At 43.3% G+C, this 21,070-nt stretch overlaps 1 protein-coding gene across 4 annotated transcripts; it reads right to left on the bottom strand.

The window, feature by feature from the left end:
* Window positions 1-398: 398 nt before the first annotated feature.
* chrnb5a (cholinergic receptor, nicotinic, beta 5a) lies at window positions 399-15,495 on the bottom strand. Of its 4 annotated transcripts, none has more exons than XM_030433659.1 (9): window positions 15,204-15,495; window positions 14,671-14,762; window positions 10,063-10,208; window positions 7,618-7,662; window positions 7,395-7,504; window positions 6,395-6,921; window positions 4,407-4,897; window positions 2,437-2,582; window positions 399-1,859 (listed from the first exon to the last, which is right to left on the bottom strand). In XM_030433659.1, the coding sequence occupies exons 2-9, from the start codon at window positions 14,714-14,716 to the stop codon at window positions 1,844-1,846; spliced, it is 1,527 nt and encodes a 508-aa protein (XP_030289519.1). In that variant the 5' UTR covers window positions 14,717-14,762; window positions 15,204-15,495; the 3' UTR covers window positions 399-1,843. The 4 variants fall into 4 exon arrangements, with proteins under 4 accessions (XP_030289519.1, XP_030289366.1, XP_030289441.1 ...); XM_030433506.1 differs by having other exon boundaries at window positions 14,671-14,895; window positions 15,204-15,494; XM_030433581.1 differs by having other exon boundaries at window positions 14,671-14,892; window positions 15,204-15,494.
* Between the last annotated feature and the right edge of the window lie 5,575 nt (window positions 15,496-21,070).

Here is a 21,070-nt window from a genome sequence, read left to right as displayed (position 1 = left end):
CCAGTTTGTCACTATTTAATCGTGGAATGCTGTGTTTTAGACTAAATATGTTGCCGAAATGGGTTTAGTGGACATTTGGCAAAAAGAGCAGATAGTGTTTGTTGGAGTTTTAAGAAACACCCAGACACTTCATTTGCGAGTTTGCAAAGCAACGTGCACGTGTGAGTTTGTTGGCTTGTTTGTTTGTTTGCTGATTGTACCTTTGCTGATCAGGTTTTATATTGAAACATGAATAGAATCATGAGAATCTTAGCTTTCTAACGATGTATTGCATGAATATAGACCTAAATTGCTTTGCTGTGTTTGTATTGTTTGGCTAACTCACCAAGGTAAAGTTTAAACAGACAAAATTTCAGACAAAATGTAAGGTTAAAAATGGGAAGCATGTGACATTCACATTGATTCACGGCTTTTTATTAACATAATATGTAATAGAATACAGTTGGTGTCATATTTATTGTTAACACTGAATGCCACCTGGTGCTGCTACAATTGTGACGTGACAAGGTAAACAAAGGAGAGATAATCAGAGAACAACTAAACAACCGAGAGAGAAATAGGCTGCGTCCGAAATTCCACACCAACATGCAATTTAGCACGCTGAAAAAGTATGAGATTTTATTTTTTTTTTCAGTATGTCAAAGACCTTAGCATGAAGCCAGTTGTATATGCTGTGCATACTATTTGCAACTACATCGGCATGAAGGCAGCGCAACGTACTGATGACAACGACAACAACATAACAGACAATGGCGAACAGCAATCAAGGCAGCTCTGGCATAATGTCCATAACACTTGACGACGTGTAAGGTTTCACATAGCTCGGTGTAATCCAGATTCGAAATTTGTTCTTCGTTGGCACGTTACCATTGTCACGCGTCTGCGACCGACGTGGCGTGGCGAGCAGTGCATCCAAAAGACACTGCTGTTTATTCACAAAAAGTAAGTTGAACGATGGTACACAGGTTGGGTATGTAGGCCTACCGCACAGTATGCAATTTCAGACGCAGTGACAGAAAGAGGAAGCAGGAGGCGAGTACACATTCTTCAAAATAAGACACTGCATTAACAATGCATAACGATTACAACACCGCTCAGGAGGTGGATGGAGGAGATGAGGCACAAAGCTCTGAAGCAGAACAAGAACAAGACAGAGTGAGAGGGACGATGCATTAATATTTTTATGAAGAGAAAAGGTAGAGAAGACAAAGTGTCCTCAGAGCTTTGTTCAAGAAGTGTGGAGGAAAAAAGAAATGATGGTCCATTGTGCTGTGCCATCAACAACTGGTATAATGTTTTATTATGTCTTATTTTTCACATCAGCAATGCCGCAGAGGAGAGCAGACCTTGTGGGTTCATAGGAGCTTCACTGCTTAATGAACCTTTGTGCCTCAACTGCACAGAGCTCCAACTGTTCCATTAGCAGCGCAGCCAGTCCAAACTGAAGGGAAGACAGCAAATATCCAGTTTTTTTCATCAGCTTTGTGAATTGCGGTTGGGGAAAACAGTCTGCAGCTTTCCTGTTTGCCGTGTCAAAACCTGTGAACAGGCACTATCTCGGCTCCATGGAAATGTCATCTTGCCAGAGGTTATAAAAAGTATATCGAGATTTCCATGCCTGTGGTGACGGCCGAGGTTGGATGGAGTCCATCAAAAATAGAAGCCATGCATAACGATAAAAAACAAAGACGGAAAGTTTATTCTTTCTTTGTTCAAGGTCCACTGTGGCAAATAGAACCAATGTAGCTGGATGCATCGATTCGACAGATCAGAACCAGACCTGGCGCAGCTTCCCCGTCATACTTTCTATGACAGACGATTATCCGTCTGTTTCACAGAAATCCTAGAAATCTCCGTACCTGTGAAAAGAAAAACACAGGATTGTATATAAGAAATATAATTGTAGAAATACTGGTTTCTGCAAAAATCACCGGGCTCATGAATGCTTGTTTGAAATGAAGATACATTTTTAGATTGTTAGCATTGTTAGCAGAGACAACTGCTCTAAGTATTGCTGTCACGTTCACTTTATCAAGTTCTGATACTGCAAGTCATTTCTGATTGCTGTGATTGTTAACAATTAGCGAGAAAATAAACTATAAAATGTGAAGGCAATAATTACCTCTTTTTTAGGCTTTAATAAACAGCCTTTTGTCACAAACGAGAAACTAGTTTGTGATTGTGAGCCCACTAGTCTTTTTCAACATCCAGACGGGTTAAAAGCCATTTTATAACCTATTCTACTTTTATTTTGAAACAACTATAGCTGCATGCAGCCTTAGTCACTCTTCTTAGTGACTGCTTGCTCAATGCTGCATAAAAATAGGTCTACATGTTGGCAGATTACTTGAACTTCGTCTTCACCATGCTTAAAGGTGTGTTGTTACATATCTTAAAGTGTCAGTGTGTGTGTGTGTGTGTGTGTATGTGACTCACTCTGTGTCATCAGCGGTGGGTGTGTTGTAGCTTTGGAACAGCGGCTGCATGAAGAGCCCCAGAGTTCCCACCACACACACCAGGATGAAGATCCACAGGAACAGACGGTCTATCACCATGGCTACGTACTTCCAGTCCTCTATGATCTGGAACCAAACCAACAAGATGAGACTTTTACGGCTTGTTAAAGACACATCCAATTATGACTTTAAAGTACGCGTGTGTAGCAGCAGACCCTCAGAGAAACACCATGATGGAACTTTTTTTCTGTCAGAGGAACATGAGCTAATGACCTTCGCAATCCAGCTGTGATAACTGATTGTCTGCCAAACCCCTGAACAGTAAGCACCCAGGGACAGCTTAGCTACTGTGAACAGGTCAGTCAAGCTTTGGCTTTCGCATCAAATACAGAAGCCTGGTCAGTAGCCCGACACTTCCAAGCATGACGCTGAAGCTACCCCTGTAGCATGACTTCTGGAAGCACCCCTCTAGTGTAGTAGTATAAAGAGTGTCAACACTGATATGTTGATATGTTTATAAGTGTTGTTGTGTAAGTAACTAGATGTAATTTGTGAAAATAAAAGTGACTTGAGGATGTTTTTTTCTTAAACCAAACCGAGTGCTTTTTGTCTCTAAACCTAATCAAGTAGTTTTGGGTTTTTTTGCCCAAACTTAACCAAATGCTAACCATCTGAGAACATTAACAACAGTCCAAAGGTTATAGCATATCATAATATGGGAAATGTTAGGTCAGCAAGCTTTATTTTGAAAGTGGTTTATGTGCCTAACTTGAAAGTGGAGCCCTTCACGTAAAAAACTGGAGTGGTGAGTACAGCAATGAGTGTAAAGAATGCATTAAACTGTTCATCTACTCTGAAGTGACAATGTTAGCATGTCTGGATAACTGACTTAACACCCACAATAATGACCTGTCTTCTATGGGCATGGAGCACATCACTAACATGAACTATCTACGTTAGTTTGCGGAGGAGAAGTTGGAAAACAAAGATGAATGTTGTATGTCCCCAGTAGTATAAATAAATCATTTAGACCTCATGATGTTAAGATGTAAAAATACACCACTTTAAAATACAGGCGAGCACGTAAGCTTTCTCCCTCATCACACTTATCTAGGTCTAGGAATTTAGGACTAACTCACTACGCTTCAGTGCAAGGATAACACTGATGGATCAATGCTAACATCATACCTGTTAAATTAGTTGCGCATGTCCAAGGCCCTTTATTGGGTTCTTCCTTTTTAATACAAGTCAGCTGGAGACATAAAGTGCTGACTTTATACAATACAAGATTATTTTGTTTTTAAATCGTGGCGCTCAATAAACTATTAGAGTTTCTGTGATCAGAAGCAGTGTTGTATTGACTGCTGCTGTGGCAAACGAGATTTTTTAGGATACCAAATGCATATCAGTGTGTAATTTTAACTTGCACTGCAGCCGGCAGTGCTGAGAGCAAGAGAGGCAGCCTGATGGAAAAAAATGTGCCATTAGCAATTACAGCTGCAAAACTTGTTTGTAATATTTATTAAGTGTGGGACTTCTGTGGAAGTTTGGAGGCCCAGGGCCACAAACATGGGGTCAGGGTTTGTGCTGAGATAAGTCAGTTTGTCTATCTTTTTTACTGAGGATATCTGGTATTTTCAGTATGAAATCGGAGATTGACCGGCTGTTATAATGTCACAGCCGTACTTAAGCGAACACTGAACAATTTAAGACGGGGCGTGTTTGGTTCTCATGTGGCCCTGAAAACCCTCTTCATTCCTTGCGCAAATCTTCTCATTCTCCCATGTTGCATATCCATAATCTGTTTTTACATGTCTTTACCTCTTCCATCTGTCCCCACTTTAATATATTCTATCTCTCCATTCTTTCATCCTTTGATCCTTCCAGCTCATCATCACTTATCTATTTTTTTTTAATTTTTTTTCTAAACCCACGGCTTTGTCTCCTCACCCCCTCGTCATCGTCCTCTGTCTTCATGTGTTCGGAGATGTATTTCACTCCGTCCACTGCCTCCTCCAGGTCTGCATCCCACTGAACAGTCAAACGCTTCCTGTACTCCGGGAACCCACCGCCCCCATCTGGCAAGTCGCCCGGCTTCCAGCAAAACGTGTGCGCCAAGTCCTCGTTCACGTAGAACGATTCGGAGTCCTTTGGGATCCCACCGAGTCTGATGTTGGAGTACTGCCTCTTGTCTGTGCTGGACTGGGGGTAGCTTTTCCCGGCGTTAGTCTGGTTGGCGTACTTCCGGCGGAGTTTGTCGCGGATGTTGGAGGGGCCTGGACGCCTCATGAGGAGGAAGGTGGGCAGCCGGACTAAAAAGAGGCGTTTGACCCAGTCGGGCATGTGGTGGGTGGACGGGGAGCGGTGGTGCACGTTGAGGACGCAGACAGTGCATACGGTAGAGAAAGTGACCAGCACCATGGTGAACATCAAGTATTTACCTTGGAGAGAGTGACAGACAGAGAGGGAAAAGATGAGTTAAGCAGTGGTCAAATATTGGTGCCTAAAATAATAGCTGGTAGCATGTTCAATAGAGGTGGGAAAAAAAATCGATATTGCAATATATTGTTGTGCTCTCTGTCGCAATAAATAATCGATATACTGACGGCAAATATCGGTATTTTATTACAACACACATTATGGATTTACCCCGTTGTCACCGTCTGTACTTAATCTCTCCTGTCCTGTTTGTGGGGGCGCTAATCCCGTAAATGAGGGTAAAGTAGGCGTAAGCAGCGGCCGGTGAAGAAGATGAGTTAACAACAGAAGAAGAACAGATGCAAGAATGGCAGAAAATACGAACAACGAAAAACAAATCAAAGACCCACCCGCAAGTTTCCACTCTAAAGTGTGGACCCACTTTGGCTTTTACGAGAAAGATGACGGGAGAACACTGGTGCGGTCGTTATCGCCGTCGGGGGGGGGGAACATTCGTCCTTCCGTCCCCGAACGGACGCTCGTCACCGTCAGCCGGGGGGCACTTTTTTTAATGAGAAGACCGCGGCAGCCCACTAACACCCGCTATAAAGCAGCTAACATTGAAAATGAGTATAGCGGCGCAGCGCCGCTGTTCCACCGTCTGGAGAGAACCCTGAGCTGCCTGGACATTAAAGTGCATGAACATTAATAACATGTCTTATGTAAACCAGGACAGTGCTTTCTGATACTGAAAAGTCAGTAGCAACTTGTTTTATGTAAACTTGGGCCCGTTTTAGTTTAACAATAGCTAAACAAGATAAGAATAACATCAAAATTAAATGAAATATTGGGCACATTTCAGTATGCAACCAATTATATGCAGAGTTATGTTCACCCATCCAGTACCTGGGAAGTGGGAACATAAAAGTGCTTTGGGTCAACCTGGACACATCAAGGCATATTAAATTTATAGAAAATAAAATAAAATAAATGCAATAGATGCATATGACGTTTTTCTTTTTCAGTCACATATCGTGATATATCGCTGATGAAATTTCTTGCAATATATCAAATATTGCAGATATCGTGTATCGTGATATTATCATTATCGTGGGCCAAATATCGTCACAGTATCGAATCGTGAGTTACACGTATCGTCCCACCCCTAATGTCCAACATGGACGAACAAGTCTCAAATAATGGCTCCATTCTTTAGGATGTACATAACACTTATCAGCAGCACAGCAGCAGCCAGGTTGCACTCATCAACTTGTGGTTTGTATTTTCATTTTGGTGTCTACTGGATTAAGTTAACATGCTTTAATGTTCGAAAAAACACGTTATTTTTCTCGTACTGTCCTGAAGCTCCTCTAGTGCGTCCATTTCAGCGCCTGTACCTTTAAGGCCTTCCTCCAGAAAAGCTTTGTCTGCTTGTTTCATTCATCTGCGGGTTCATATCCCTAAATTCTGATCAAATTCTACACACAGTCGCGAAAAGACACACATTAACTGTAACTGACCTATGAGTGGCACTGCAAGAGAGGTGGGCGGCACTATCTTCGATATCAGCAGCAGGAACACAGTGAGCGCCAGCAGCACCGAGATACACAGCGTCATCTTCTCCCCGCAGTCCGACGGCAGGTAGAACACCAGGATGGCCAGCGACGTGATCAGCACGCACGGGATGATCAGGTTAATGGTGTAAAACAGCGGCTTCCTCTGGATCACGAAATCATAGGTGATGTCCAGGTAGGTGATGTCGTTGGGGTCCTCGTTTTTGCGGCCCGGGAGCGAGACGATGTCCCACTCCCCGCTCGGCGTGAAGTCGTCGCGGCTGGCGAAGTCGCTCGTGAGGATTAGGTCCACTTCCGTGTGGTCGTAGGTCCACGAGCGGAACTTGAGGGTGCAGTTCTGCTGGTCGAAGGGGAAGTTCTGCACCTCGATGGCGCAGGCCGACTTGTAGATGGCCGGGGGGAGCCAGAAGATGTCTCCCGTGTTGGAGACCACCGCGTTGCAGTAGAAGGAAACCTCGTACACGCCGTCGGCACTGTGAGAGGTCGTGGGTGAGACGCAGGATTAGACCTCACAATCACAATTGACATTTAAGTAAGACATGTTTGAAGTCAGCCAGGCAGAACTGTCGACCTTATTTCCCCTCATTGGAATTCAAGTAATCAGACCAACGCTAGCTCCTGATTGGCTGAAGAGATATTTAAACCAGATATTGTTTTTAGCACTTACTAATCCCTTTCACCTCAGCAAAAAAAAAAAAAAAAAACAGGCTACAGAGAGAGAATGCAGAGCGTTTTAATTACAAAATCCCTGAAGAAAAACATGCTTATTTTAGCAGAAGAGGTTCTGCTTCTGATGCCTTGGTGGTAAAGATACTGTAACTCCACCACAAAGGCTGTGTTTCTTTCCATTACGCTGATTCATGAGCCGTATAATAAAACCAGATCGACTCAATCGAACACTGACCAGCTGCCTCTCTCTTCAGCTGGATGACGCGCACACACTCACTTGTTGTAGAGCACTATGTCAGGAAGCCAGATGTGTTTGGACGGTATCCGAAGTTTCTTGATGCCTTCATACTTCTCTGGGTCCCATCTGAGCCTGTAGTCATTCCACTCCTGCAGAGACAGTGAGAGACCCATGCTGACAAAACACACCCACATACTGTGCATTCATTATAAAGGAAATTACGGTGTTTGTGCACAGGGCTGTCAGACACATTGCATCTTACCTGAAACAGCCACAAGTTGGTCGTCATGATCTGCTCCCGCTCATTCTGCAGGAAAACAACAGTCAGCTTATCCAACCGCGAGCACCGTTTCGATAAAAGTTTCACTCGACAATGCACATGGGTGAGTTATTATAACGCCTAAGCTCCACTGGGCACTGATTTTAGCAAAACACATAAAAGGTCAGACTCAAATACCAAAGCATCGCCTGGGGGGGTGGACGCAAAAAGCATAAACATTTATAACACCTTCACAAATGTCACAAATGTGACATAAGTGTGCAGACTTCATGCGGAAGTGAGCTACGTTTTATTGTGCAGAAGTTTCGGGGTGCGGACAGTCAACACGGACGAATATGCACAGTCAAAACTTAAGGAACATAACATTGTGCTTGTTGTAGAGCTGATTAGAGATGTCAAACATATCGCAGAAGTCTAGGAGAGCCCTTATGGGTAATAATAGGTAATGTGACTGAAAATATCTCAGGCATAAACATTTTATGGGAAATCCTGTTCAGAAGCCTATATTATGAGACCGAGACTTAGTCGCTAAAATGTGACAGATATTTCAAAATGCCTCTGATACTTTGGCATCTTGTTTACATCTTGTTTACATCTTGTTTGCGTCTTGTTTGCGGGAACATCCGTTTGCCACAGCACAGCCTTTGAAAACCTCGGCTGCAGCGAGGACTTCATTCAGCATATCAAAAACACAGATCATCCGGGGATGGATTACTTTTTATAAACCAAAAGTCCAAAATGATTCATGTGCTACTTTGCATGTCCTGTTCAGGGTGGAGGGAGGGCAGCCTATCCCAGCATGCATTGGACATGAGGTGCTGCGCATCCTCGATGGCTCGCCGGGCGATTGTGGGCCTGTCTCAAAGAGTCTGACAAAAAGATTCAGACTTTTTTCACACCTACAGGCAATTAAAACGGACAGTTTGCCTAACCTCCATGTCTTTAGATTCATCATCTTAAAGTTTTTATTACTGCATATACGATAATTTCATTTTTATTCACTGCTGTTCAAATTTTAATTCAGTTGTATTATTTAAGTTTAATTTAGGAAAGACTAGGGCAAGTTATTGCACTGAAGCGGTTGCAAAGTTACCACACAGTTATAGACACTTTTTAGGGAAGACATTCTGACTAGTTAAAATACAGTAGCAAAAGTCTATACTTCTAAATTGTTCTGTATCATGATGTGGCTGACTTTTATTTCTATCCTACACGGTTCAAGTAATGTGTAATAAAGTCATTGTTTAACACATTCATACTAAATTTGACAACTTCACATCCATATTCCACTGGAGTGTGGGTGATTAAATAAGTGAAGTCCAGTGAAGCCTGTAGGCCAAGGAGACTCTCTGGAAGTCTGCAAAAAAAAAGTCAATAAAATGTGACTTTTGACAGCCCTCAAGACTCGCGGACTTCCCGCGGATGCGCCTGCAAAGTCTGCGTATTAGCAATTACGGTGAAGTCCGGACATTTGGATGCAGCGACACAGATTTCTCGAAAGAAGACTTTGGACTTCGCTGACAGAGCAGGAGCCTGAAGAACAGAAGACCGCACTAATCAAAGGACCTGCACACCAACACAGCGGGCTGAGTAGACGTGTAGTTTCACATAAAACATTTTGACGTGTCACAGCAGAACGAGGACAGGTGCAAATGATGAAGTTAATGAGGTCTGAATTTCATTTAGCTGCTTTAGTTTCAGGGTCCTGGCGTTGTGCATGCTGGCTCAGTGTCAGGCTGCCATGGCCAACTGGTACCCTAAAATGGAACAGAGCCATTCTTAATGCCGTTAGGAAGATCTGCAGGTTCTGACAAGCCAAAATGCCCGCTGGGGAAAAAGGCCTGGAATTACGTGATGTGACTGAACTAATAACAATGATTGGGGTCAGGGTGTTCTGTCCTGATGGAGCTGTCCATCAGACACAGCGGGCACACACCCACATGGTTGTGTAAAGAGCACTAATCTGGCTGCATAAGTCCAAACACCTGCGTGGGGGATCAGGTCAAATATGTAAAATGTAAATTTTTTTACAAAGTTCTGATGCAACTTTTGCTCTCAGCAAAGATGTAAACTCAAGACTCAGTATTTGAAAAGACATCTAAAAAGCGGAGTGGACAGGAATCGCTCGGAGCCATGAAAGATATGCATCCAAGTTGTCAGTTCCTGGTGACAAAACAAAACAAACAGGGTTACAATTTACGCTTTGTGACCACGCTATGAAAAATGGCAGTGGCTGGCTCAGGACATTTGAGGGGCAGGGGCGAAGAAAATAAATAAAAAGGGCGCCAGTTTTATGTGATGGGGCAGCAGCACGCAGGAAGTCGTGATTACGGGGCATTTACTCTACCGCAGGGGCATCCGAGAGGGCACTTTTGCTGCATTTTCTTTTATTCTGAACAAAACGATGATGAACAAAAAGATACTTACCACACTGATGAGCTGAGACAGAGACACCTGTATGGAGATGGTGACCTGTTGGCTCTTATTGACTGCTGGTCTGATCAGCTTGTTGTAGCGCTCCGGACCCAACAGGTAGTTCACCAGCCGCTCCTCTGCATTCTCTGCCCTGCTGCCTAAAACAACGCAGAGACACGGGGGGCGAGAAGTCATTAGTGAATATTTTGAAAGTGCTATAAGCTCTTGGATGCACGCTCTGTTTAAAATCTTCGCAAAGCGGCATGAGCATTTATCGCCCTGCTTGAAAAGTACCATCTATCAGCAAACCATAAGCTCCGTTAGCGGGGGGGGCATTTTGTCGCCCTTCCACTGTAACGTCGTGTACAAAAATGTCACCATATTATCTATGTGTCTGTAGTTCCAAGCATGATGATCTCTCCACCGCAGTGTGTTTTCAGTCCCGTGACATCATGAATGATGAACAATAAACAAGTTGGCTGTAAGTGAAGTAAATCTACCAAAGGGTAGCGAGGCTGAATCACATGTCCTCATTCGAACGCGCGCATTGCGGTGTCATGCTTCACTGCGGGGTTTGAGAGCAAGAGAACAAACAAAACTCCAGTCATGCATCCATCCCTGCAAGAGGATCCCTGAAGCTTTGTGTTTCCTCAGCCCTAAATCATTCGTTATGTAAAAGTGATCGTATGAATAAGTCAGAGGCAGAGCGCTTTTGACCCTTTCTCCTGGCTTCCGCAGCCATTACGTCTGCATTGTCAGACAAAGTGACAACAGCGCGGCGAGCGTTTAATATCTGGAAGGCTTCACCTCCTCTGTGCCACATGAGTTGTCTGTTTTTTCTAAGATTGCACGCAGGGAGGACCGGGCGAGCATGGACATTCTTTTTTTTTTTTTTTTCGGAGGCACCCTGCTGTTTCGAGCCTTCATGTGACAGTGAACGCAAGTGTCTTCTCGAAAGCGAGAGAGGAGAGGGAAGCCATTAGAGCTTAATGGAGTCTATGGTTTATTTTGACTTAAGAGGATAAATGATTTGCCATGAAGTACCTGAACCTGAATAGTCTGCTTGTTTAAAAGAAAAACTGTTCGTCAAATTACGGGTTAGCCTCATAGTTAAAGGTGTGTAAGTGGTAAGGATTTGATTACAGCCTGCAAATTACTCTGTAATTATTTAGAACAAGTAGCAAAGGGGAAAAGGGTTGCACCTTTGTTTAAAGTGGGATATAAACAAAACAGAGACCAGAAACATGATCTCTTTTATTCCATAATTCTTCTTCTATATCAAAACCTGACATCTACATTACCATGTCTAACTCGGCCTCCTGAGCAGCGACACAGGTCTGGTATGAACACCTCTTTCATCACGTACATGGACAGCTGTAATATAATACCCGATCAATGAGTACCTGCGCATTTTTTCGTTAGGGCATCATTCCCCCAAAGCAGTACACGTTGATGTCTCTGACCGTACTTTGACACTTCACGGACCATATATCCACAGATATGCTCTTTCACCGCAACTTTCTGAAGTCCTCGCGGAGGACGCCTTCCACAAATGCACAGACTGTGCAGCGTTGTTGAACATGCAGACAAGTCCACGCAGTCACAACAAAGTTGACGTGCACGGACGTTCTCAGAGAACCTGCGTATGCTCTCACAGAAACTGTGGTTTTGGCTCCACCCTGCAAATACACACATTTTTCATTCTTAGACTTGGCGCTGTTCCAAGTGACGTCGCCTAATGTGTAAATTGGAGCTGGCCACTTTCAGTGACCGTACACATCGTTAAAGGGGTAATATTCATCACCACTTTTACACATTAAAGTGTGTTTACAGGTCTGAGGGGGTACTAATGCATATATAAAAACAGTAGTGTATAGTGGCTTCAGAGGAAGCTGCATAGTATGTGTAGTGGGTAACGTAGGCCTCACTGTTGGACTCATTATGGACGGTTTTAAAAACAAATGATCAAACTTGATACAGCAGAGCCAGAGATATCGCACTTTAGATTTGTTGCATTCTCCTTTCTTTTCAAAACCCGGTGCCTACATTACCCACAATGCAGCTAAACCACTTAGTGACATTAGTGGAGGCAATCTATCAGTTTATCAGATTGCAGCTTCCTATAGAAACACTTACGGCTATAAACAACTTGCACTTGCAGTATTACTCCCCAAGACCTGTAATCACACTGTAATGTGTAAAATTGGTGGACTTACCCTTTAAGTAAAAGGAAAAACGACAGGGAGCTGTTACCATTAAGTCTGTGACACATAGTAGTCCCTTTTCCACCTAATAGAGTGTAACTTGCAGTCAATATTAATGAAATGTAAAAAAAAATTAAAAATCTTTGTTTATTATATTGGAACTGGTGGTTTTGTTTCACTTCTATGTTTCACGACAGCTTCACTTGAATCAGTGATGCAGCGTTTGAAGAACGGTGCCAAACATCATCACACAGTACAAGGCCTGGGCTTCTTCTTCTGGTCTTCAGGGAAATATAAACACTCAAAACAACATGGCGGAAGACACAGAGAAGTGCTATGTGCCTTCTCGGTGTATTACATCATTTAAATAATTCAAAGCTGGATTTCAGGGTATCTTTGCCTTGATGGATGTTGCAGAATAGCGCTCGACTATATTGCCTGCCATACCTGATTTCCGTCAGGGTCCAGCTGTTTTGCGGAGCAAGCATGATGAGTTGCTTTTATTCTTGTTTCTGTTTGTTTTTCCTAAAGCTTACCGACAGATGAGTCCAGCCTTCGAGCTAAAGCTAGCCTCAACCACAAGCGGAAGCAATTTTATGGGCTTAAAGATGCGAACGTGAAACCCTCTGTAGAAGCAAACTTGAATCAAGGTCAGGTTGATAAAAGTACGCTCTTCTTTTAGGACGGTAGCGGAGACATCCGTGTGTTTTGCCTAAAAGACAGGAGACTTGTGCTTTCTTAGTGGTAGGTATAAAATAAGCCTCTGTAAATTATTCAAAGAGCCCTTCTGCTTTTACTTACAAGTATTTTAGGAATGTGAACACGGTTTTAAAACTCTGTCTCTGGGGGGGGGGAGAGTTATTGCAAGGAGTGTTGTGGCTGCTTGTAATTCAAAAACTCAAAGACACAACGAAGACAGACCGCATCCTCCCTCTGTGGGATACTCAAGGGCCCTACACGTTTCTGGGTCGTTCTTTAGTTTTAAAGTTTTACTGTTTAGCTCCACACCGACAATGACAATCCGAGGCCACAGAATACACATATAGGTAAGACAAGCTGAGTAAGATGTAAGATGATTTCCACAGTTGTTGTCTGAACACACGCGCACATTGGACACTGTGGCTAAATACAAAGCAGAGCTTAGTTACGCTAAAGGCTACAACAAGGGCACTGAGGTCATGTCCTCCATATTATCTCCGGAAATGTGGAGATTTTGACATCCTGAGGTTTTGTTTACATTCAACAAAAACACTCTAACAATAAATGATGGCTTATTTAGTGCTGATTTTGACATGCTTCTGCCATGCTTGTCCCATTATAATCCCCTTTGCCTTTTCTTTGGGCTGTTTCTGCCTAATCAAATTAAATACCAAATAAATGAAAAGGGATTTGGTGGTTCATCACCTGGAATGGTACTCCTTGCATGTGGAGAACAGTTTTAACAACATTTCACCATCACAGGGAGATGATGAATGATTAACTAGAATGGCATTCAGTAGAGCAAATACCTCCACCAAGGCCCATGTCCCCTTTTGTATTCACTCATAGATACCTGCCACCTAAAAACACCTGATTATTTTCAGCAAGATATATGTGTTATTTCCTGAGAAATTCATGAAAAAGTAAAAAAAATAAATAAAAGTAAAAATGTCAAAGACAGTGAGGAAAAATCACTGGATCCGTCCCTTCTTCCGGATCTGCACTAAAAGTCAATGGGGTCTATTCTGGTCCGAGAGCCCCCCCACCCCCCAAGCCAAGTTTTGTGGAAGTCCGTTCAGTAGTTTTAGTGTAATCCTGCTGACAAACCAACCAACCAACCAACAGAAATGGACTAGGTGGAGCTGAGGAAAGAAAGCGATTTTTGGCGGTTTTCTACCACGGTTACAATGGTGGCATGAAGCGAAGGTTTCAAATAATATTTCACCATCAAATTATGAATTAAATGTAAGAAGGACAGAAACAAACAAACAAAGCAGCATGCAGAGTGGTGTAGAGAACATGAGGTTAGCACTCGTCCTTCAGGACCGTGTTGGGATTGGTTCAGATTGTGTCTCATGTCCCCTTCTGCTTGTAGAAGAATATGACATTTTGACATACACACATACACATCTTACGTACAAACAGAGGACCATGTTATACCCCCACGGCTTTATTTTAAACCTGTAGCACGAGTTACAGTAATCAGTTATTATTAAATGACAAATGCATGGTATCTTTTTTAAATTTTTAAATTTGAGCTGACAAAGAAGGCTCCAGCTGCAGCTGAACATCTGGAGAGACCACTTTAATCTTAACAACAGATTTCTTTAATGACACATTAGGTCCCCTCACTGAAATGAAACACCTTTACTTCACCACAATCCTAACCCGTTTGGGGATTTATTTAAAGGATAATAATAATAAAAAAAAAACTCACTTGTGAGAGAGAGGATGGAGAGCAGGAGGACGGTGTTGGTCGTCATCTCCTCTCTGCTTCCCTGGACGAACTTCTTACTTTCTTATATCGTCCTTCAAAAAGAAATAATCGGTGCTTGTATCCCGTCGTGATATAGTGACTCCTCTCTTACATCTCTCTGGTCTTCTCCTCTCCTCTGCGCGCTGGTTGCCACTCACCTGCTCCGGCTGGTTGGTCCGCTCGCTGCTGTGAATATTGAACAGCGCTCAAACACAGAAGGAAACTTTGGCTACTGTGATAAACGGGCGATTTGTAGAAAACGTTTATTCGCCGACGACATGTTGGTGATCTGTTTAAAAGTCTACGGCCAGTGGAGCTGCGCTGTCCTGTGCGCCGCCGCTTCAGCCTCAAACCAACCACGGTGACATTTAAAACGCTTCGGTCCAACAAATCACGCGGTTCACACGAGTGCAAGGCTGTCGTCTCCAAATTAAAAAAATAAAAATAAAAATGCTCTTTTAACTTATTCTGAGATTAAAACAAGCGGCGCTCACCTGCTTTACTCTCGCTCTCCTCTGATGGAGCGCAGACAAGTTACGAAATTGGCGCAGTTGCTCGAAGTGCGGCGCGCACCGCCAGGACGCAGCTCGTACATCTGCTCCTCGGGGTGTTTACGCGCAGTTGAAGTCCAAAAAAGAGGCCGGGAGCGATTTCTTCCATGCAAAGTCCGTGTTGCCCGGAAGAGAAGCCCGGAGTAGAAGCGGGAAGAGGGTGTGTGCGTGTGTGTGCGTGCGTGCGCGCGCTCCTTACGCGTCGGACCGGAGTGTAAAAGATTCACGTCACGGCTTGAAGTGATGTTCAGCTGCCAGTCTGCTCTGAATGGCCTCTGTTCTGCCGGTGGGGCTCTGATAGCCTAGTTTCCGCAGCACCAAGTGATCCCGGAGTTGAACAACAGAGAAAGGGGAAAAGACACAGAGAGGCCACAGCACATGAGCCAGAGGTCCCACCTGAACCCTAACCCACCGGATCTGTTCGCTCTTACACATTTACATCAGAGCCATTATAAGAAGGCTAGGTTTAAAGCTGGTTGTTTGGGCTAAGTCTTCCCAGGGTAATATTAGTTCGAATATAAGATCACTGGATTGTGTTTTTGAAACTGTATGAGCAGACAGCCTCGAGTGCCAGCTGTGAGCAGATGTTGTCGTAATGAGTTTATCTTGAAAAAATAAAAATAAAAAAAAACGTTTGAAATGGAAGAGAAAGAAACGAAAAGAAAAGAAAACATTTAAAAGAAAAGAAGCACAAAATACAACATGCATTAAAAAAACAAAATGCTCTTGAGAATACTCTCGGGAAAACAGGATCACCACGCATGGCTGCATGGCTTTTTTTTTTCCAGTTCAGCCAGCATGAAAACACACTGCAGCGCTGTGAAATGTGGTTTAAGTGGGGATATCTAACTGAATGCAAGGCTACATGCCAGCATCACTCCCTGCCAAAGTGTCACTGAGCAAGACATCCCCGCAGGCAGCGCTCACCCACTCTGCACTTTGACTTTCACGTGGATTGCAAAAATATCATGTTTCCCCCCCCTCTGGACATCAATGACATATAAAAACACTGTGCTTTGAATTGTAATTTGTGTATTTATGTCCTTTAAAATCCTTATAATTACATGAACTACTCTCATTGAAAAAAAACTAAATCCACAAATATAGATACGCGTTGTTTGTTGTGGTTAAAAAGTAAAATTTGCTTAACGCACTGTGTCTATTAGTTCTCTGGAAAGTCCATTTTCAGTGTAGGAGTTTTGAAGTTTCCGCCTCACACTTTTGCAGATTAGCTGTGATCCCACAAAATCATCTTTGCACACATCGTTAACCGAGATTTGAGGTGATCACAGAGAAACTTCCTGTCTTCAGTAGATGAATGTGAAATCAGCCTTCAACTCTGCCCCCTGCATCATTCTGTACAGGGGAGGTCCAACATCACAGTGAAGGAGCAATGAGTCAAAGACATTTTCGAGCTTTGAAACCACACGAAAAAAGCTTTTGTAAGTAATGGTCGGAAATCGAAGGTAGCTCCAAAACTATAAGATGGAGGGAGCCCTCTTACAGCTGCTCATTTTACTGGACTTGCTACTCCTTGGATGACAGTTGGACTCCAGACTGGGACTGAACACAGCTGAGACTGGCAGAGGCCAGTTTAAAGACAGGGGATACAGTCAGGGTAAGAGAAGACATGAAGGGAGAGAGCGAGGTTGGCATCAGCAGCGAACAAAAATGGCGTGTTGAGCTGGAACATTTTCACATCTTACCCGGTGTATTGAGGATTTATTGCGGCCAAACCAGGGGGCGCTTGTGGAAAGACAAACCAGGATGGGGTTGTGAGTTTTATTTTGTTTATATCTCAAACAAATTCTCATATAGGATGAGTTAACCAGGGGCCAGGCACAGGAGACACGCGGACGGAAACAGATGAACCAACAAAGAGCGAGGCTTTAATACGATCTAAATCTAATGTTGAATGTTTCAAACAAAAACGTCATTAAAGAGATACAGGAGTTAGTCTTCCTATTAAGCCCACTATACAGAGTAGCTAGTCAGTTGTGTTGCATACGCATGCGTGGGAGTGGGGGGTTGCTTTTCCACTCGTGCCAGGGGTATTTTTAACAGTTGGACTGATTGCACATGGCTATGATTTTGCCATCACGCTAAGAGGAGAGGCATGTCACGGGCCACTCCGCTGCAGAGGTCACAGTGAAGAGAGAGAAAGGCTCGGTGGGTGTGAAAGCAGTAAGGAGGGGAGGACGCGAAACAGCTGCACCTCTTTTGGACATTTCTGCATGTCACACATGAATAAACCATTGCAGATTCAGCAGCTTACACTCGCAAGCATGGATATTCCTCCTGGCCGAGGGGATGGAGAGGTTCTTTGATTGTGGGGTTATAATAAAAATAAGGATGCACACAGAGGATTTATATATATATTGGAAAAAAAAAAAACCTTATTCAAACATCTTTGAAAAAAAACAACATATTTTCATAATTGAATCTTAATCGTTTTTAATTTTTCAAATGTGAATTCATGCGTAAACGACCACGCCCCCCCCCCCCCTCGAGACAATCGCCTTCAACAGAATCGGTGATGTCAAAACAAAAAACTGATAGCTGATTTACTCCGGTGCCATCATTTAGAGGTTTAGCATGTGCATAAATCCCTCACAGTCCGGGCCATATAACTAACATATTACTCCTTTACACGGCCCACTGGAGATTTCAATCTGCCTTAATGGAGGTGTGTGTCTGCTTCAGCCAAGTTAACTGGCACGAGGGCGTTGCAGCGTACAGCAATTCATAACAGCCTCCCTCACTGACTCTAGCGCCATCACTTACCTTTCTCTCTCCTACGGACAGGTCCAGGCTGCCAAATAAAAAGTGCCAAGCTGATACCTGTCATATTCAGTATTTATAGTCAGGACACGCTGCGTTCCGTGGGACCGATACATCAACATATTACACAGAGGAGGAGTTACACTGTTAGAGCTCCCTACTTGTTGGTGTTTAATCTTTAGTCATCTTGATAAGGTCTGCTGAGTGTGCATGTTGGGAAGTTTGCTGAGCCTGCAGCAAACAGCCTCCGGTCCCATTCATAAACACACACACACACACACACACACACACACACACACATTTGCACCTGGGTGAGGTGCTAATGTGAGCCAATGAACAGCTCTGGTGGATTGTCATTCTCTCAGAAAAATAAAAAATGGAAGGACCAGCTGCACCAGCAGCAGCCTTGTCACAGATTGAATCTTTACATATGTTCTGTTTGTGTGAGGCCCAGTTTCATTTGGAAGAGATCATCTCTGAGTAATACAAGTACTTAAACCTCCCATTGATTCCAAATGCACCACATGTACAGAAATATAAGGCTTGAAAATGAGCGCAATGGAGAAATGAAATGAAGGAATACAAACGTGCAGTGCAGTAAAGTGCTTGAAATATTAAACTATTTCAAACTGGTACAAGGGGACAAAAGGCATATTGACAGGTTCAACAAACAGGTGTACTAAAAGTCCTAAAAAAATCCATGCTAAATCTGAAATTATAGACAGAAATCATAGCAACTCCCACCAAACGCTGGGGAAAAAATCTTATCTCTAACATAGTATGTTAAATAGAAAATGAGTCAAGTTAATCAATAACGATGTCTGTTTGTCTCTTAAAGGGACACTCCAGTAATTTAGTATCACACTTATTTAAAATTGGGAACCGGGCCACAATTGAGGCAGCAGAAGCTGAGATATCCTAACTTTTAGTCACCACTATGGGAAAAATTTGAAAAAAGAAAAACCTTGAATCCTATATTTCCCATAATGCAACTCATTAGTATCTTTTCATTCAACCCACACTTTCGAAGGAACAAAAAAGATTTAGTTATCGAGTTGTTGTCTCCGAGCATAAACTGAGATTGACCCTAATGGCATTATTATATCTCTATTTACACCTTTTGTGTACACGTGATCCTGTTTGCTCGTTGGTGCATAAAGTGTGATTTCGTGAGGCAGTCAGAGTGGACAACAGTTCAGAATCAATCTCTGTGAGGGAAACTTGGTAGCTTCTGCTCCTACTACGTAGCTTTTTGCCAGGCTACTTGAGTTAGCATAGGAGACGGAGTTAGCTGATCTGTCACCATGTTTGCGGGTTTGTCTGACGATTCATCTGGTGACATAGAGAGGAGGGAAGGGGTTGCTTCCCGGTGAGCAAGTTAGCTAAAACAACAACCCCTCCAGCAGCTTTAATCACTGTGACATTATGCACAATCTCGAGTGCCTCGTCTCAGGGCCTCTCTCCGCTCCGCTAACAGAAAGCAACAGCAGCTAAGGTTTGTTATGGCGTGAACACCGGTCCCCTTAAAATCAGCAATGAAAGGATGCACTTCATGGCGGACAGCGGCGCAGCACATAAATATGCAGTCCTATCGGAGGAGCGGGCATGGCTGTAGATCTGATGCAGACAGCTCGGAGGCAGGGAACAGGCCAGAGAGTGCATCAAAGCATGACACGTAACCATGAAGAGAGAGGCGCAAGAGTCATACCGGGGAATGTCTTGAGTGCAAACAAGAAGTTAAGGACTGCATGATGGTTTTTCCCAAAAACACATCAAGACTCCGAAAAGATGCCACTGTGGGTTCACAAGTGCTTATGTAAAGGTTGTGTGCAGGGGCAGACTGCTCCAGGGAAGAGAGTAACTCCAGCATTTTGAGAGTGAATCAGAGGATATGTACACCTCAGCCTGAGATCCCAAGACTGGGAGAGAAGAGTAGATTTAAGGCATATCAATGGTAGTTGGTGTCGGACGCTGAAACAGATGGAGACTGACTCCTGCAGGACTCCTGTGCTCCTGTCAGCATAACTGATAAGCATGATGGTCATACAGATCGAGCACAAACCATCAGTTAACCTTCCCTGCAGCTTGTCAACACAAAAATTGATCATCTGGGCATTCTTTGTACAGTTTCCTGAATTCATCCTGTAAAAAAATAGCAAAGAAATATGACCACTACTTGTAGTTGAATATGAATGTAACCAGAGATCTGTTATATTTTGTTGTTGCAGAACACTGTCAGTATTGTCCAGTGAAAACAGCGCTGGCATAGACAAGCCGGCGCAGGCCCACACATCCACACACACACACACACACACACACACACATTTAAGGGGAACAGTTGTAATATGTCACCGCAGTCATCAAAGTCCCAGAGCGTTTACCTTGCAGTCAGTCCTCCCTCTGCGCTCTCACAGCATCGCATTAACCCAGGTTTCATTGTGGGTGCATGTGCATCCAAATGTGGCTTCTTACGCAACACATGTGAGAATGTGTGTGTGTGTGTGTGTGTGTGTGTGTGTGCGTCTGACATTTTGTGGGAGTGTGACTATTTTTTGCTTACCACAGTTTCAGGGCTGGAAAATAATTAGATTTATGATATCTTAACATTTGTACATGACAAGACCCAAATCCTACATACGCAAGGCGATGCGTTGATCAGCCTACATGTAGGTTATTTCACAGTGTTTGTTATGTGTAAAGAACCTTTTCCTGTTCACTCGACATATGATATTGCTCACAACAGATATTTCTGGAGGTGTACCTGCTCTAAATGGTACAACAAATTGTAAAAATTAGTTAATCCATTTCCTTTACTGACTCAATGTATTTAGTGTAACAGATTAAATTTTCCCCGGCGTTTTGGAAGCGTCTCAATCAGTTTAGGCGGATTAGCCGACCGGATGCAAACAGCACACCTACATCTTTACTTTGCACTCCTTTCATAATCGTCACATCAGATGGTTAAGCTGTCACCGCAGCTCTGTATCTGATGGCTTCGAAAAAGAAAATGTGAACTGAAACATTTTTAT

Source organism: Sparus aurata, chromosome 1 (genome assembly GCF_900880675.1).
Source record: "Sparus aurata chromosome 1, fSpaAur1.1, whole genome shotgun sequence".
NCBI lineage: Eukaryota > Metazoa > Chordata > Actinopteri > Spariformes > Sparidae > Sparus > Sparus aurata.
Note: the sequence above shows the minus strand (reverse complement) of the source record. Positions and strands in the feature narration are given on the sequence as shown.

Excerpts from the sequence above, each read along its gene's own strand:
- chrnb5a (XM_030433659.1), bottom strand. The coding sequence starts at position 14,716 with ATGACGACCAACACCGTCCTCCTGCTCTCCATCCTCTCTCTCACAA. Across the intron at positions 4,898-6,394 it reads TCTTGCAGTGCCACTCATAG|GTAAATACTTGATGTTCACC; the intron begins GTCAGTTACAGT and ends ACTCTCTCCAAG. Across the intron at positions 2,583-4,406 it reads CAGAGGACGATGACGAGGGG|ATCATAGAGGACTGGAAGTA; the intron begins GTGAGGAGACAA and ends GTTTGGTTCCAG.